The sequence below is a fragment of the Lithobates pipiens genome, unplaced genomic scaffold (genome assembly GCF_037356315.1).
Source record: "Lithobates pipiens isolate NorthernLeopardFrog02 unplaced genomic scaffold, aLitPip1_a1.2 Scaffold_28, whole genome shotgun sequence".
Lineage (NCBI taxonomy): Eukaryota > Metazoa > Chordata > Amphibia > Anura > Ranidae > Lithobates > Lithobates pipiens.
In genome coordinates, this window is record NW_027507789.1 from 212,250,501 (window position 1) to 212,267,094 (window position 16,594).

General features: G+C 47.2%; 1 protein-coding gene across 1 annotated transcript in view; it reads right to left on the bottom strand.

Moving 5' to 3' along the window:
* Positions 1 to 572: 572 nt before the first annotated feature.
* Positions 573 to 16,594, bottom strand: part of COMMD7 (COMM domain containing 7) — a 32,509-nt gene continuing 16,487 nt past the window's right edge. Inside the window, exon 9 of the mRNA XM_077460508.1 lies at positions 573 to 1,005. Within this exon, the coding sequence (XP_077316634.1) occupies positions 929 to 1,005 (77 nt within the window). The 3' untranslated portion in view covers positions 573 to 928. The remainder of the gene's footprint in view (positions 1,006 to 16,594) is intronic.

The window sequence follows — 16,594 nt, forward strand, 5'->3', positions numbered from 1 at the left end:
AGTCCAATATGCCTTGGTATGCTGACGCCTTAAGGAGTTCCCTTCACTGGAACTAAGGGGCCAAGCCCAACCCCTGAAAAACGACCCCACACCATAATCCCCCTCCACCAAATGATTTGGACCAGTACACAAAGCAAGCTCCATAAAGAGAGGGATAAGCGAGTTTGGGGTGGAGGAACTCAACTGGCCTGCACAGAGTCCTGACCTCAACACCTTTGGGATGAATTGGAGGTCTTTGCATGGGCAAGCTGACAGTATCCCTTTAAAGTGGTAGTAAACCACTGCGTTTTTCTAGTATGCATGCATATGCCCGGGAGCCATCATTCATTGCACAGGACTCTGAAGAAATGGCCCAGATGACCGCTGACATTACTGGCTGCATGTAAAGTAAATATCTCCTAAACAGTGCACATTTAGGAGATATTTACAATACCTATAGCTAAGCCTTATTATAGGCTTGCCTATAGGTAAAAGCCAGAGATGGGAGTTTACTTCCACTTTAACTTTTATTGATTTCCATGTCATCCTAAAACCTCATGGCATTGCAGAAAACATTATATAGTAGACATAAGTTGTGTATAAAGTTTTATTTCTGGTGTAATTGTTTCAGAGAAAGTGGATCAGAAGAAGATCCTACACAATGGTTCATAGAAAATGAAGCAAAGAAAACAGTAGAGGTTGTATGCACAGCAACCGGATTCCAGGTTTCACTTTTGGAATGAAATGATTGAACGACTGAAGAAATGAAGGAACGCTAGAATCCGATTGGTTTGCAATGGGAAGCTGCAGCTCTGTCTCCTGCGTTCCACAAGACAGCCCCACACAGTGTTATCTGCACCGATTTCTCTGCAGAGCACCAGGTGAATGTCTGCCGCTGGCGGAGTCTTTATAGAAGATCGCTTCTGCGGCGCACCCCCCCCCCCCCCCATCACGTGAAACAGTCCAGACTACTCTTGGCTCGCTCCATCTCATGCAGAAAACTGTAGAACTGCGGCAGGGTCAGCTCTGGGGAGAAAAGAAGAGCTGTTAAAGTGGAACTCTAAACAAAATTAAATAAAAATAAAAATTACAAGATATCTACATTACCAGTAGTACTAAAGCGTTACTAAACCCACAACAGTAAAATCAGTCTGTATAATGCAGTAAAGCGTGTTTGTTTTTTTTGTTTCATTTATGTTTATTGAAAAAGAACATGAACCAGAGCCTGGCAAATATAATACACAATACATAATGAGAGACATGAACTGCAATTTTCAGTTAACAAGGTATAGGGCACCACATCTCTACTAACTCTACCTTAGTCAGGGCCGTCTTTAATATTGATTGGACCCTGGGCAAAACATTTCTTGCCCCCCCATGCAATTTCCCTCTCCACCTGCTCTGAGACATACAATAAATAGCAGCTAGACTTAAAATCAGTTTACTGTATCAGATCAGGCAGCAATTGCGATTGGTTGCCAGTGGTTACAGCATATCATTACTGCTGAATGACTGGTTGCTAGAGGTTAGTGCACATATTGCAGTTCACTGATTAGTTGCTAGAGGTTACAGCAAATGATTTCTGCTTGTTAATTGGTTTCTAGAGATTACTGTACAGTAATACTGCGCACCGATTGGTTGCTAGAGGTTACAGCACATCATCTCCTCACTGCAGGGGAGCATGTAGACATATGAATGCCACCTTTATTTGCATATTAATGCCCCCAGCCACAGCTATTTTCTTAGTAATATGAATGCCGGTTATTTACATGTAAACATAGGGTGTGCAGGTGAGTCATCTGTACACAATAGGGCAGAGCTGGGCTGCATTAATACCAGCACTTTACACTGAGATATCGGGACACAGCACTGGACTAAAACTTCAAGGGACAAGGGAATTTAAACTAGGATAGTTGGCAAGTATGAGGCAGCTGCTTTGGGCCCCACAACAATGACAGGGTCCAGGGCAGCTGCCCCTTTTGCCCTGCCTTAAAGACGGCCCTGACCTTAGGCTCCGATCCTAAAAACGGATAACTAAGAATCCGAGCAGAAAGGCTATTCACCCACATAAAATTTGGACAAAAACTGTATAATTGCAGAGTCTCTCGCTAAAACAATTAGCTTTTATCAAACCAAGCTGAAAGAAAGCAAGTGGGGGATTGAAAGAGAAGAAAGGGGGAGGATGGGTGTCTGCCTCGTTCCATTCCCAGCCGGAGAGAAGACATTTATGCTAGTACCCTATCTCAACCATTTTGCGACATAATGTCCGTAAATACAGATGTACATTTGAAGGCTAACCAGCAGGGCCAAATCTTTTTCCCCAGATACGACTTATTCCGGAGGGGGTAAGTGAGATCTTCCAAATGATATATGTGCGATCCACCTCCAACAACCAGTGCCGCAAAGAGGGTACAGTAGTTTGTTTCCAACTACGCGGGATAAGTGCTTTTGCAGCATTGAGCAAGTGTGCAATCAGAGATTTTTTGTATGATCCCGCTGGTGAGCTTGTACAATGAAAAAGAATGACCCATGGGTGATTGGGTATCTCAAAATTTAGAATTTCTTTCACCCAGTGTAGAATAGTTAACCAGTAGGGGCGAATGAGCGGGCAATACCACCAAATATGAGCTAGTGTGTGGCTTGTTCCCCACATCCTCTCCAACAGAGAGGTGACGTTTGTGGAAATAACTTATGTAGGACTGCTGGGGTATAATGCCATCTCGTCAACAGTTTGTAGTTTACTTCTGCTGCTTTAGAGGCCGTAGATGACATATGGGCCATAGATAAAATAGTAGATTTTTGTGCCTCCGACAACTCACTATGAAGGTCCTTTTCCCAATTGGTCAAAAAAGAGGGGTGACCATTGATCAACAGCAGCTGTAGAGCATGGTACAAAAAAGGATATTGGTCTCTCCACCGACTGGTCCTCTGAGAAGGCCGATTCGATCGGTGTTAATTCGGCTGATGAACCTAGCGGTTTCGGGAGAGAGTGAACAAAAGCAGCTAGTTGACCATAAGTCCACTGATCCATGGGTGTTGCCCGTGAGATAGGCAGAAGTTGAACCAGAGGCACAATTCTTGTCTGGTTGGTAACGTGATGTAAAAGGGGTATGGTGCCCAGGTTCCAGGTATGAATTCTAGGATCTATGTTTCCCAGAGGGAAATAGTTATGGCCAGTCAATGGCATAATGGGGGAGTTATATAGCCAGTTGTGTTTCTTGCAGATAGAATCCCAGATCAACAGGGTTGAATGTGTGAGAGGGGAGGAGGAGGTGGATGCCAGCGACCTATGTTTCTTTGGAATCCAGATTTGAGTAAAAAGGTCCGTACCCCTGTGCGACAGTTCGACTTTAACCCACAATTTAGAATCTTTGTGGTATTTCCAGTCCGATATCCTATTTAAAACGGTAGCTAAAAAGTAAAGTTTAATGTTAGGTAAAGCCAAGCCCCCCAACCGTTTGGGTCTGGTCAGAAGGGCTCGGGACAATCTAGGACGTTTTCTGTTCCAAACATATCTTCCTGTCAGTGAGTCTATTAACGTGAAAAAGTGTCAGGTCACCTTGAGGCGAGGTGACAGATGCACACCGTAGGGATCAGGAGTGCACCGCAAGGTTGTGGACCCTACAGCTGACTGCTGTGGACGGGAGACAGATCCCACTGGGGTTAGAGCGTAAGATTCCCTGGGGCGCGGAGTCTAAGAGCCAGCAGGTGTTCACCAGCGCCTCTAGTGGCGAGGATGGACTTGGCTGCAACTGGCTCCAGGTCGCGACCCCCAGCTCACACCCACAGTAGGCAACAGGAGCATAGGGATAGTGAGGGACAAAGCCAAGGTCGGGGCCACAAGCAGACAGGAATAGTCAGGGACACGCCAAAAGGTCAGGATCACAGGCAAACAGGGATAGTCAAGGACACGCCAAAGTCAGTAACGGAACAACAGAAGAGCACACGGCAGGTAACAGGAAGCTAAACACACAAAGGAATACACAATGGATGATCAGCAGGGCTGGCCTGCAGTGCACGGGTTAATATAGAGTTCTCTGATAGGAGCTAGGGTGGAGTCATGCCAGAGGATGGATTACAAAAGCAGTCAGGTGAGGGTCGGCTGGTCTCTAGCCAGTTGCCGACCGCCGCACGCCGATGTACGTCGGCAGAATGGCACGGGCAGGCATAAGGACATACATGTACGTCCCTTGCCTCCCGCGGGTCGGGGGCCCGATCGGGCCCCCGCCCGGTGCCTGCGGTGGTCGGTATTCGTTCGGGAGCGATCCCGGACGAGGGGACGGCCATTCATTCATGACATCACTTCCTCTCCTGTAATGTAAACACAGGAGAGGAAGTGATGTATTCTCTCCTCCGTGTCGGTAGTTTTCGTTCCGACACGGAGGAGAGCGGATCGGTGAGTTGCACCAACACTCTACACACACAGTAGAACATGCCAGGCACACTCACACCCCCCCTTTACCCCCCGATCACCCCCCCAATTACCCCTGCCCCCCAGTCACAGTGACACCAATGTCATTTTTTTTTTTTTGCATTGGTGTCATTTGTGACTGTAATAACTGTTAGGGCAGTTAGGGTTAGCCCCCTTTAGTTCTAATGTACCCCCCTAACCCCCCCAATAAAGGTTTAACCCCGTGATCACCCCCCGTCGCCAGTGTCACTAAGGCTGGGTTCGGTTTATGAGAACGAATGTGATTCGCACCGCACTGCAGTGCAAATCACATCCGATCTCTGTGCGATTCGAGTTCAGCCATTCGCCGCACCCGCCGCAAATTCGCACAGGACCCTTTTTTTGGCCCGCAGCAGAATCGGATCGCATGGGTGTTCACACCATGCGATCCGAGTTTGCAGATCGCACTGCGATATGCAAACTGATCTGGGGGTGTCAGTAACATTTCACTGACACTCCCAGCAGTTCGCATAGGGCAGTGTGAACTGCCGCCGGGAGGCATGCGATGCGGGAACCCGCCGCGGATTTGCGGCGTTTCCGCATCGCTCCAGTGTGAACCCAGCCTAATAAGCGATCATTTTTCTGATCGCCGTATTAGTGTCACAGGTGACGCTAGTTAGGCAGGTAGGTATTTAGGTTCGCCGCAGCTTTTTATAGCGCCAGGGACACCCATATACTACCGCATAAAGCCCCCTGATTGCCCCCTAGTTAACCCTTTCACCAGTGATCACCATATAACTGTTACAGGTGACGCTGGTTGGTTAGTTATTTTTTTATAGTTTCAGGGCACCCGCCATTTATTACCTAATAAAGGTTTAACCCCCTGATTACCGGGCGGGTGTCATTTGTGACTAATAACTGTTAGGGCAGTTAGGGTTAGCCCCCTTTAGTTTTAAGGTACCCCCCTAACCCCCCCAATAAAGGTTTAACCCCGTGATCACCCCCCGTCGCCAGTGTCACTAAGGCTGGGTTCACATTGCAGCGGTTTATGAGAACGGATGTGATTCGCACCGCACTGCAGTGCAAATCACATCCGATCTCTGTGCGATTCGAGTTCAGCTATACAGATAGTATGGCTGAATTCGTGTCGCACCCGCCGCAAACTCGCACGGGACCCTTTTTTTGGTCCGCAGCAGAATCGGATCGCATGGGTGTTCACACCATGCGATCCAAGTTTGCAGATCGCACTGCGATATGCGAACTGATCTGGGGGTGTCATTAACATTTCACTGACACTCCCAGCAGTTCGCATAGGGCAGTGTGAACTGCCGCCGGGAGGCATGCGATGCGGGAACCCGCCGCGCATTCGTGGCGTTCCCGCATCGCTCCAGTGTGAACCCAGCCTAATAAGCGATCATTTTTCTGATCGCTGTATTAGTGTCACAGGTGACGCTAGTTAGGCAGGTAGGTATTTAGGTTCGCCGCAGCTTTTTATAGCGCCAGGGACCCCCATATACTACCGCATAAAGCCCCGATTGCCCCCTAGTTAACCCTTTCACCAGTGATCACCATATAACTGTTACAGGTGACGCTGGTTGGTTAGTTATTTTTTTATAGTTTCAGGGCACCCGCCATTTATTACCTAGTCTCACTAGTGTACCCCTAAATTTAGGGGTGTCTACTTTCCAAAATGGGGTCATTTGGGGGGGGGTTTGTGCCATCTTGGCATTTTATGGCCTTCAAAACTGTAACGCCCTTAGAAAGCCTGAAGGCGGTGCTTGGTTTTCGGGGCCCCGTACGCGGCTAGGCTCCCAAAAAGTCCCACATATGTGGTATCCCCGTACTCAGGAGAAGCAGCAGAATTTATTTTGGGGTGTCATTTCACATATGCCCATGGCATGCGTGAGCAATATATCATTTAGTGACAACTTTGTGGAAAAAAAAAAAAAAAAAAAAGTTTGTAATTTTCCCGCAACTTGAGGCAAAATATAAAATATTCCATGGACTCAACATGCCTCTCAGCAAATAGCTTGGGGTGTCTACTTTCTAAAATGGGGTCATTTGTGGGGGTTTTGTGCCATCTTGGCATTTTATGGCCTTCAAAACTGTAATAGGTAGTGAGAAGTGAACTCAAAAATTTACGCCCTTAGAAAGCCTGAAGGCGGTGCTTGGTTTTCGGGGCCCCGTACGCGGCTAGGCTCCCAAAAAGTCCCACATATGTGGTATCCCCGTACTCAGGAGAAGCAGCAGAATTTATTTTGGGGTGTCATTTCACATACGCCCATAGCATGTGTGAGCAATATATCATTTAGTGACAACTTTGTGAAAAAAAAAAAAAAAATTTTTTTTTGTCATTATTCAATCGCTTGAGGCAAAAAAATAAAATATTCAATGGGCTCAACATGCCTCTTATCAATTTCCTTAGGGGGTCTACTTTCCAAAATGGGGTCATTTGGGGGGGGTTTTGTACTGCCCTGCCATTTTAGCACCTCAAGAAATGAGATAGGCAGTCGTAAACTAAAAGCTGCGTAAATTCCAGAAAACGTACCTTAGTTTGTAGATGTGACAACTTTTGCGCAAACCAATAAATATACAATTATTGACTTTTTTTTTACCAAAGACATGTGGCTGAATACATTTTGGCCTAAATGTATGACTAAAATTGAGTTTATTGGATTTTTCTAATAACAAAAAGTAGAAAATATCATTTTTTTTCAAAATTTGCGGTCTTTTTACGTTTATATCGCAAAAAATAAAAATCGCAGAGGCAATCAAATACCATCAAAAGAAAGCTCTATTTGTGGGAAGAAAAGGACGCAAATTTTGTTTGGGTACAACATTGCATGACCGCGCAATTACCAGTTAAAGCAGCGCAGTGCCAAAGTGTAAAAAGACCTCTGGTCATTTACCAGCAAAATGGTCCGGTCTGAAAGTGGCTAGAGATGAACACATGGACACAGGTAAGCAGACAAACTATTGCATAACCATGACAAAAAGCCAGCAGGAATACCAACTGGAAGCATCTGGAGCAAAAACAGTAGCCTGGGCAGAATATTCATCTTTACCACACTAATCTTCCCCAACCAAGAATGTGCAGCTTGGGACCATCTTTGTAAATCCACTCTAATTGCATTAAGAAGGGGTAAGTAATTAGCACGGAAGAGAGTCGTACCTTTAGATGTGAGATATATGCCTAAATATTTAATTTTGTGTTTTTGCCAGCTAAACGGGAAGGAGTCTTAAAGGAGGGCTACAGTCCTACTGGGGATAGAGATGTTTAGGATTTCTGATTTGGACATATTAATTTTAAAATTGGATATGGTACCGAATTTTGAGAAGGCAGACATCAAATTGGGAAGAGAAATCAGGGGTTGTTGTATGTAAAACAGGATGTCATCTGCGTAGGCCGCATATTTATGTTCTAGGTCACCAACTGTAATACCATGGATGTCTGGGTTGTGTCTGATTGTCGAGAGGAAGGGTTCCAGGGATAGAGCGAAAAGTATCGGTGAAAGGGGACATCCTTGACGCGTGCCATTATAGAGTGTAATTGGGTCGCTTAAGGAGCGATTTATGCGGATTTGAGCTGTGGGGGAGTGATATAGGGCGGAGATGTGAGAGGAGAAGAAACGGGCTGATTCCCAAGTGAGATAGGGTTGCCATAAGATACTCCCAGTCCACCCTGTCAAACGCTTTTTCCGCGTCCGTAGAGAGTAGCAGGGTGGGCTGGGAGGACCCCCCTCACGAAGGCCATCGGGGACAGGGTACGTAGGGCATTATCGTGTGCTTCCCTTCCTGGTATAAACCCTGTCTGATCTCTGAAGACCCAACGTGGGAGTAGGGGTAAAAGTCTGTTTGCGATGACTTTGGCATACAATTTAGCGTCTATATTCAGGAGAGAGATAGGGCGGTAACTCCCGCACGAACTAGGGTCCTTCCCCGGCTTAGGAATCACCAAAATGTGTGCGTGTAAAGTTTCTGGTCGGAAAGTCCCCCCCCCCCCCACTGAATTCGCATTAGCGTAAGAGGCGAGGTAGCAAGGCATCAGCAAAGGTCTTATAATAAAGGGCTGTAAAGCCGTCAGGTCCAGGGGCCTTGCCACCCGCCACGGCCTTCAGCGCTAAGCGAAACTCCTCGACAGAGAACTCTCTGTCCAACGAGGCGAGGGCCTCCGAGTTCAGTTTGGGTAGGTTGGCCTGCTGTAGATAATCTCGGATCAGGGCCTTCTTAGTCTCCGAGTCTGTCACAGATTGAGGGATGTGGTATAGGCGTTGATAAAACGCATGAAACTCTTTGGCTATGTCTGTGGTCTCGTATGTGAGAGAGTCAGAAGATGTCTTAATTTTGTCTATGAAAGCCTTGTTTTTTTTCCTGTTGTAGGGAACGTGCCAGGAGCCTACCCGGTTTATTTCCCCATTCATGGAACCGTTGTGACACCCTACGGGCACCTTGTTTCCACTGCTTATGAAAAAGAGCTTTCAGCTCCTCTCGTCTTACTGTTAATGTATGCATCGTTGCTTGCGCCTGACTGGCCTTGTGTTGTGACTCGAGGGCACTAATTTCTCGTAACAGCTTAGATTGTAACTGTGTGAATTCTTTTTTTCGTCTGGCTCCCAATTCCATGAATTTACCTCTCATATGGGCCTTATGGGCCTCCCAGAGATCACCTGGCGATATATCCGGGTGGGTATTGTCTATAAAATATTGATTTAATTCCTCCCTCATGTGTAGCCTGTCTCCCTCCTCTCTAATAAGGTTCTCATTCAGTTTCCAATTGGTCAGTTTTTGGGGCATCGAAGAGATATTAACCACTTCCCGACCAGCGCACGACGATGTACGTCGACAGAATGGCACGGGCAGGCATATTGGCGTACAGGTACGTCCAATATTCAATGCCGCCCTGCCATCGGGAGCGCGGCGCCGGCGGCGCGCTCCCACGCTGGTCGGGACCCCCACGAGTCCGGTCGCGGGACCCGCGGACTCGATCGCCGCGGGCATCCCCGCGATCATCTCACGGAGCGGCCGAATGGAGGAAATGCTGTGTAAACAAAATTTCTCCATTCTGCCTAGCAACTAGTGACGCTGATCTCTGCTCCATGTGATTGGAGCAGAGATCAGTGTTCACTAAATAAAAGCCCAACCCCCCCACAGTTAGTAACACACCCCTAGGAACACTTAACCCCTACACTGCCACCCACTGGTTAACCCTTTCACTGCCAGTGTCATTTACACAGGAATCACTGTATTTATATAGCAGTGATTACTGTATAAATGACAATGGTCCCAAAAATGTGTCAAAAATGTCCGTTGGGTCCCCCACAATGTCGCAGTCACAATAAAAATCGCTGATCGCCGCCATTACTAGTAAAAAAAAAAAAAAAATTAATAAAAATGCTATAAAACTATCCCTATTTTGTAAACGCTATAACTTTTGCGCAAACCAATCAATAATCGCTTATTGCGATTTTTTTAACCAAAAATATGTAGAAGAATACGTATCGGCCTAAACTGAGGGAAAAAAAATGTTTTTTTTTATATATTTGTGGGGGATATTTATTATAACAAAAAGTAAAAAATAATGCGTTTTTTTCAAAATTGTCGCTCTATTTTTGTTTATAGCGCAAAAAATAAAAACCACAGAGGTGATCAAATACCACCAAAAGAAAGCTCTATTTGTGGGAAAAAAAGGACGTCAATTTTGTTTGGGAGCCACATCGCACGACCGCGCAATTGTCAGTTAAAGCGACGCAGTGCCGAATCGCAAAAAGTGGTCTGGTCTTTGACCAGCAAAATGGTCCGGTCTGCAAGTGGTTAAGGGTAAGCAAAATGGGGGCGTGATCCGAGATGGGTGATGTAGCAATTTCGGACTTCTTCAATAGGGATAGATGGTGATGGTCTATGAAGAAAAAAATCAATCCTAGAATAGGATTGATGGGTGCCAGAGTAGTAGGTGTAGTCTCTTGCCCACGGATGCATCACCCTCCATACGTCCATTAACTGTGCGTCAAATAAACGCTTACGGATATACGCAAGTCGCTTCTGTGGAACAGAGGACTTCCCCAGGGACGTGTCAAGACCCAGTTCCAGTGGGATATTAAAATCTCCAGCAAGGATTACGCATCCGCGGGCAAAATCTCTCAATTTCCCAAGAGTTGCTTGCTAGGTTCAGGACATATAAGGTTGCTAACGTGCATTGCAGTCCACCCAGGCTACCCCTAAGGAACAGAAAACGTCCGTGAGGATCACTCAACATTTCTACCAAGTTAAAAGGGGTTCCCCTGTGGAGCCCAATGGCCACACCTTTCGCTTTATGTACATCTGATAGACTATAATACCAGGTTGGGTATTGCGGAGAAAATAAATTCACAGAGGTGGTGTGAGTAAGATGGGTCTCCTGTAGGAAGACAATGTCCCCCCGCAGGCGACCCAGTTCGCGATACAAGTTGTGCCGCTTACCCGGCGCGTGAAGACCCCTCACATTCAATGATATTAAGTCCACAGTGGCCATGGGGATCTGCCAGATATGCAACACAGACCATTCTGGGTCAAAGGCAGCATGTGCACGCAACTGTCTGCAGTGCAGTAAAGGGCAGGAGACCCGCCCGACGCCCCCCCAAAAGGGAGAGTGAGGGGAGCTAGCCAGCAAAGAACTGTAGCCAACCAGGGCAAAAACCACAGGCCGCAGCCCCGGAAATTACAAGGAACATATTATCACATAAAAAGATAGCACGAAGTGTATGTAACCAATGAACTGAGAACATCATCCAACAATATTCAAAACGATAGAACCATATACCAGGGGTCATGGGATATTAGCTCTGAGGGGTATCCCCCCCGTGAACTGTCACTGAGGACCTGACCGTTGGCATAGAGCAGTTCCGATCTGCTGAGATTGGCCCCCCAGTAGGCATTATAGGGAACTTGATGCAAAAATAAAAAGCAAAAAATAAAAAAGAAGACCAGGAAAGTAGAAATAGCGGACTGGGAAGATAGACATGAGAATGCAGTCCGACACGCCATCTATGCTTGCATAGTAGGTGGGCTTGTGGATGAGACGCGGTGCTTGCGGTTCACCTTCTACCAGGTCATTTCAGGGTTGTTTGGTAGAGGTGGAATGCGTTCTTGACAGCCGGATAGTTCCGGCGGAGAGATGTTGGCGTCCATGCAGAATTTTTTCAGGTCCTCTGGAAACCGAAGAACCTCCGTCTTCCCGTCTCTGTGCGCAATCAGGGCAGCAGGGAAACCCCAACGGTAATTAATGGAGGCTGAGCGCAGTTTTTCAGTTAGGGGTCGCAGAGCCCTGCGACGCTCCAAAGTCTCCCAGGCCAGATCAGGGAAGAAGGTGAGCGATGCCCCATCGAAGTCCAAAATAGGAGCCGCTTTGATTTTTTTTCATGATGCGTTCCTTCTCCTCGAAGTAGTGCACCCTGCAGATCACATCACGTGGGGTTTCTACTGTGAGGTTGCGTGGGCTGAGAGCCCTGTGTACTCGATCAATTTTTAAGGGGTGATCCGCCGCCATACCCAAAAGTCCATTAAAGATGCCCCTTACCGTTGGGAGGAGGTCTTCATCTCCAGTCGCCTCCGGGGGCCCCCCGGATACGGATGTTGTTCCTTCTGTTGCGGTTTTCTTGGTCCTCGATCTTATAGAGGGCGGTCCTGTGCACGATGGCGAGTGAGCGGGTGGTCGCTTGCAGTGACCTAATTGCGGTCGCATGTCTGTCCAGCCTCTGCTCTGTCTCTTCCACCCGGTCCAGCACCTGAGCGAGGTCCGATCAGACCGCGGATACTTCCTTTTTAATAGATTTCTCGAGCCCCAGTAGCATTGAAGCCAGTCCCGTCTTGGTGGAGAGTCCACTCACCAGGGCCGCCACTTCCGAGCGTCTGGATCCACTCCCTTCTCACTCAGAGCCCGTCGATGAGGCCGGGGATTGCGATCTGCGCTCAGGCCTGTGGCGGGGGTGGAGCTTGTGTTCACGCCCGTATTATGTGGAGAGCGGCCTAGTCCATCCATGTCTCCCACATCCTTGGGATCGGCCAGGAATCTCTTAATAGAGTCCTCGGGTGCGCCTTTCTTCGGCGGGGACTTGCCGGTTCTCCTGCCCATCTCCTCCGGGGGGTTGGAAGTGCTCATGCAGCAAATGAGTGCTATTTTAGCAGGATCCGCACTGCAGCTCAGAGAAGATGCGTCCTTACGGCTGCATGCCGAAACCACGACCCCCGTAAAGCGTGCTTGTTATACTCACTGTGGAACCTAAGGGGTTAATGCTCGGCATTGTGTAAAAATACTGTTTGATCCTGTCTTCTCTGATCCTCTCCTTCTTTCACGGTCTCCAAAAAATAAACTGATCTTAAAGCCAGGGGACGGGCTGCACATGCTCAGTTTGGTGTGTATTGCTAGAGAGGTTTTTTTTTTTTTCTTTCCTTAGGAGAGTGCATGTGATCAGCACAGGGCCAATCAGCACTGTCCAGACAGAGGGTCAGGAGAGAAAAACTCCTCCTGCAAGCTTTAACCAGACCCTGATAGAAGGCACAAGACTGCTATATAATGCTGATGAGAAAAAAAGATATTTATCTGTTTACATCAGGGGTCAAGTCCTGTGGGAAAAAAAAAAAAAAAAAAAAAAAAGGGATGGGAACTCACCTCAACTGCCCCCTTCTCACGCCCCCCCCCCCCCCCCCCCAGTAATGTCCACCTGTGCTCCCTTGACACTCTGCGCTCCCCACAGTAATGTCCTCCTCTGCCCCGTCACATCAGTGTCCTCCTCTCTGCTGTGGCGAGGCGCCTCTACTGACACTCACATCAGTGTACTGCTACTGTCCTGATTTCTGCTGTGGTGAAGGCAAGACAGAGGGGTTTATTTACTAAAGCTAGAGAGGGCAAAATTAGTCCCAATTCTGCGGAGAAACCAATCAGCTCCTAACCTCAGATTGTTTAATTAAGCTTCAGAAATAAAACCTGGAAGCGGTTTTCTCTGCATAATTGGGACCAATTTTGCCCTCTCTAGCTTTAGTAAATAAACCCCAGAGTGTTACTGCCTTCCATTCAAAAATGGCGCCATTACACCACTGTGCTTACACCCGCCCAGCCAACAATGGGCGATCATGTACAAGCTTTGCAGGCTTCAGAATGGCGCATACGTGGTTGCGAAGTCAGCCCGCAGCCATTTTTTTTTTATTTACAGGCGCCGCTGCCCGTAACGGACATTACGGTTGGCAACACTCAGTCAGTGTGCAGCGCTTACTATTGTGAGCTGTGTAGTGCCACAAAGATCCCATACTTCAAAGGCCAGTCCTGCAGGATGCAGCTGCTAAAAACGGGAATTGCGTTCCTTCTGTAGAAAAAGTACAGGAACGCCGTTCCCATGCATTCCCGCAGGACTCGAGCCCTGGTTTACATTTCCTAAAATAGATTGCATTTCCATGTCCATGTTATGTGTACTGTGGGAGACCAGATATAGTGAATGCAGGCTCCGGGGTTTAGTAACACTTTTGTATCCCCTCCTGTAACAGATTGATTACCGGATGATTCTGACAATAGATCTGTCTTTTTCCACTTCCTTTAACTGAGTGACAACGCTGTTCATTTCCCACTGAAACATAGGCAGCATTGTCAGTCTGTGGACCATGGCACATGCTCCAGCTCAAGCTGACTATTGTAAGCTCCCCTGACCCCATCAACAGTCAGCCACTTAGGCCTAGGTTCACAGTAATGCAGTGTGGGATTGTCAGCGATTCCAGTGAGTTTCCCGCACCCCATCACAACTGTTGTGGGTGTCAATATTAACAACATCCCAAAAACAGTTGGGTGTGAACACCCATGCAATCAGATTCAAGTGCAGCAAAAAAAAAAAGTGTGTGCAATGTTTTTTGTGCAGGTTGCTTTAAGCCATACTGAATGAATGGGCTTAAATCACACTGCAAAGCATCGCATACGTTTTGAACAGGAATGTGGCGAGACTCCTGTCCGAATCACTGTGGTTCCCCGCACAGCATCAGTGTTGAACACCCACCCCCCCCCCCCCCCCAAACTACACATTGCAGCTGTGATGCCCCGTGCTGCCGGTGTAACGATCCGTACAATGCAATGCACAGCCCAGGAGCGAGTATCCGTCATAATGAATACTGTTACTGATATTAAAGTGGAGCTCTGCCCAAAAGGGGAAGCTCTGCTCGTCTGCCTCCCCCCACATCCCCCTTTGGGGGCCAGGTACCTGCTCCCACTTCCGGGTGATCTCGCCATGGTAAAATCACCCAGAGGTTCGGCCCCCCCTCCTCCTTCCCCCGCTGCAAGGCCATTTACAAGGCGCATTACATTGCGTGCATGCGCAGTAGGGAACCGGCTGTGAAACCGCAAGCCTTCAATGGCAGTTCCTCTTACAGGCAATGGCAGCAGCAGCACCCGAGAGCCAATGGAAACATCGGCTGGGGTGCCGACATCGCTGAATTCCAGGACAGGTAAGTGTCCTGATATTAAAAGTCAGTAGCTACAGTATTTCTAGCTGCTGACTTAATTTTTTCAGAAGAAGCCTGGAGCTCCTCTTTAACTCCATGCAGTTAACAGAATTCAATAGCTTTTCACCAAAGTGAGCCCTTAAATACGAACGGTCACCTTGTCCCTAGAGGGTAAGGTGAGAGAGAGTCTTTGCAAAGGGCATTCCAACCCCCTTTAACACACCTTGGCTGCGCACCCTCACCTTTCATTTCACTATCATTGCCAGGGACACTACTAAACTTCCAGCAAAAACATGCTCTGGTGACCTCCTATACCAGTGATGGCAAACCTTGGCACCCCAGATGTTTTGGAACTACATTTTCCATGATGCTCAACCACACTGTAGAGTACCTGAGCATCATGGGAAATGTAGTTCCAAAACATCTTGGGTACCGATGGTCGCCATCACTGGCCTATACCGATTCTAACATTGTAGCTTGCGAAGCTTTGCAAGCGCAAACAGTGGCTAGTGAGTGCAACGCTCAGACTCCTGACTCCTAACAAGAGCGGGCCCTTTAAAAGTTCATTATATTGTGGGCTCTCTTGTCATAGCTGTCACTGTGATAAGGAGCCCACCCCATGGAGTAAACATTGACCAGGAGCTCTTGGTCACAGCACGGGGGGGGGGGGGGAGGTACACGAGTGAGCATGCTGCTCCCAGCACAGAACAGCTGGCTGTATGCCGCGTGAGTGGCAGCTCAGCATTAAGCCCACCACTATGCCACATGTATGTGTATGGCCGTCAGTAAGGCGCAATTGTACTACTGAAAGTTTTTTTTTGTATTTTACTTTCTTCGATTAGTGCAAAAAAAAAAAAAAATACACTTGATGTTCCTGCCAGAAATTCCTGCGAGGGGATATCTTCCTTTGTTTTCAGTTACATCGGAACTCTCTGTAAACTACAGAATCCCTCCGGGAGAAGATAAGAGAGGGGGGGCGTCTGTGTAGACCTTCCCTAGGGTGACAACACTGATTCTCTACACCAGGGGTTGACAAATTTGCTTGGAATCTAGGAGCCAGCTAAAAAAGTTAGGAGCCAGGTCTGTGACGGCGATCTGGACCTGTCCCTGGCCTGACATGGAGACGAGTGAGGGGAAGATAGCGCCCCCAGCCCCCCACCTGTCTCCAAGTCATTGCCCATAGCTCTTAGAGGGACATTTTTAAATTGCATTTTAGTTAGTTTAGGTCTCTCTGACCCCAGATCTCATATATAAAAGAGGACCTGTCATGCTTTTTTCTATTACAAGGGATTTTTACATTCCTTGTAATAGGAATAAAAGTGACACACATTTTTTTTTTTTTTAAAAGAACAGTGAAAAAAATAAAAATAAAAGTTAAAATAAGAAAAAAAAATTGTTTTAAATGCGCCCTGTCCCGCCAAGCTTGCATGCAGAAGCGAACGCATATATGAAAGCGGTGTTCAAACCACACATGTGAGGTATCGCTGCGATCGGTAGAGTAAGAGCAATAATTCTAGCCCCAGACCTCCTCTGTAACTCAAAACATGCAACCTGAAGAATTTTTTTAAACGTCGCCTATGGAGATTTTAAAGGGTAAAAGTTTGTCGCCATTCTATGAGCGGGCGCAATTTTGAAGCGTGACATGTTGGGTATCGATTTACTCGGCGTAACATTATCTTTCACAATATAAAAAAAAAAAAAATTGGGCTAACTTTACTGTTGTCTTTTTTTTTTTTTATTAAATAAAATTTTTTTCCACAAAAAAAGTGC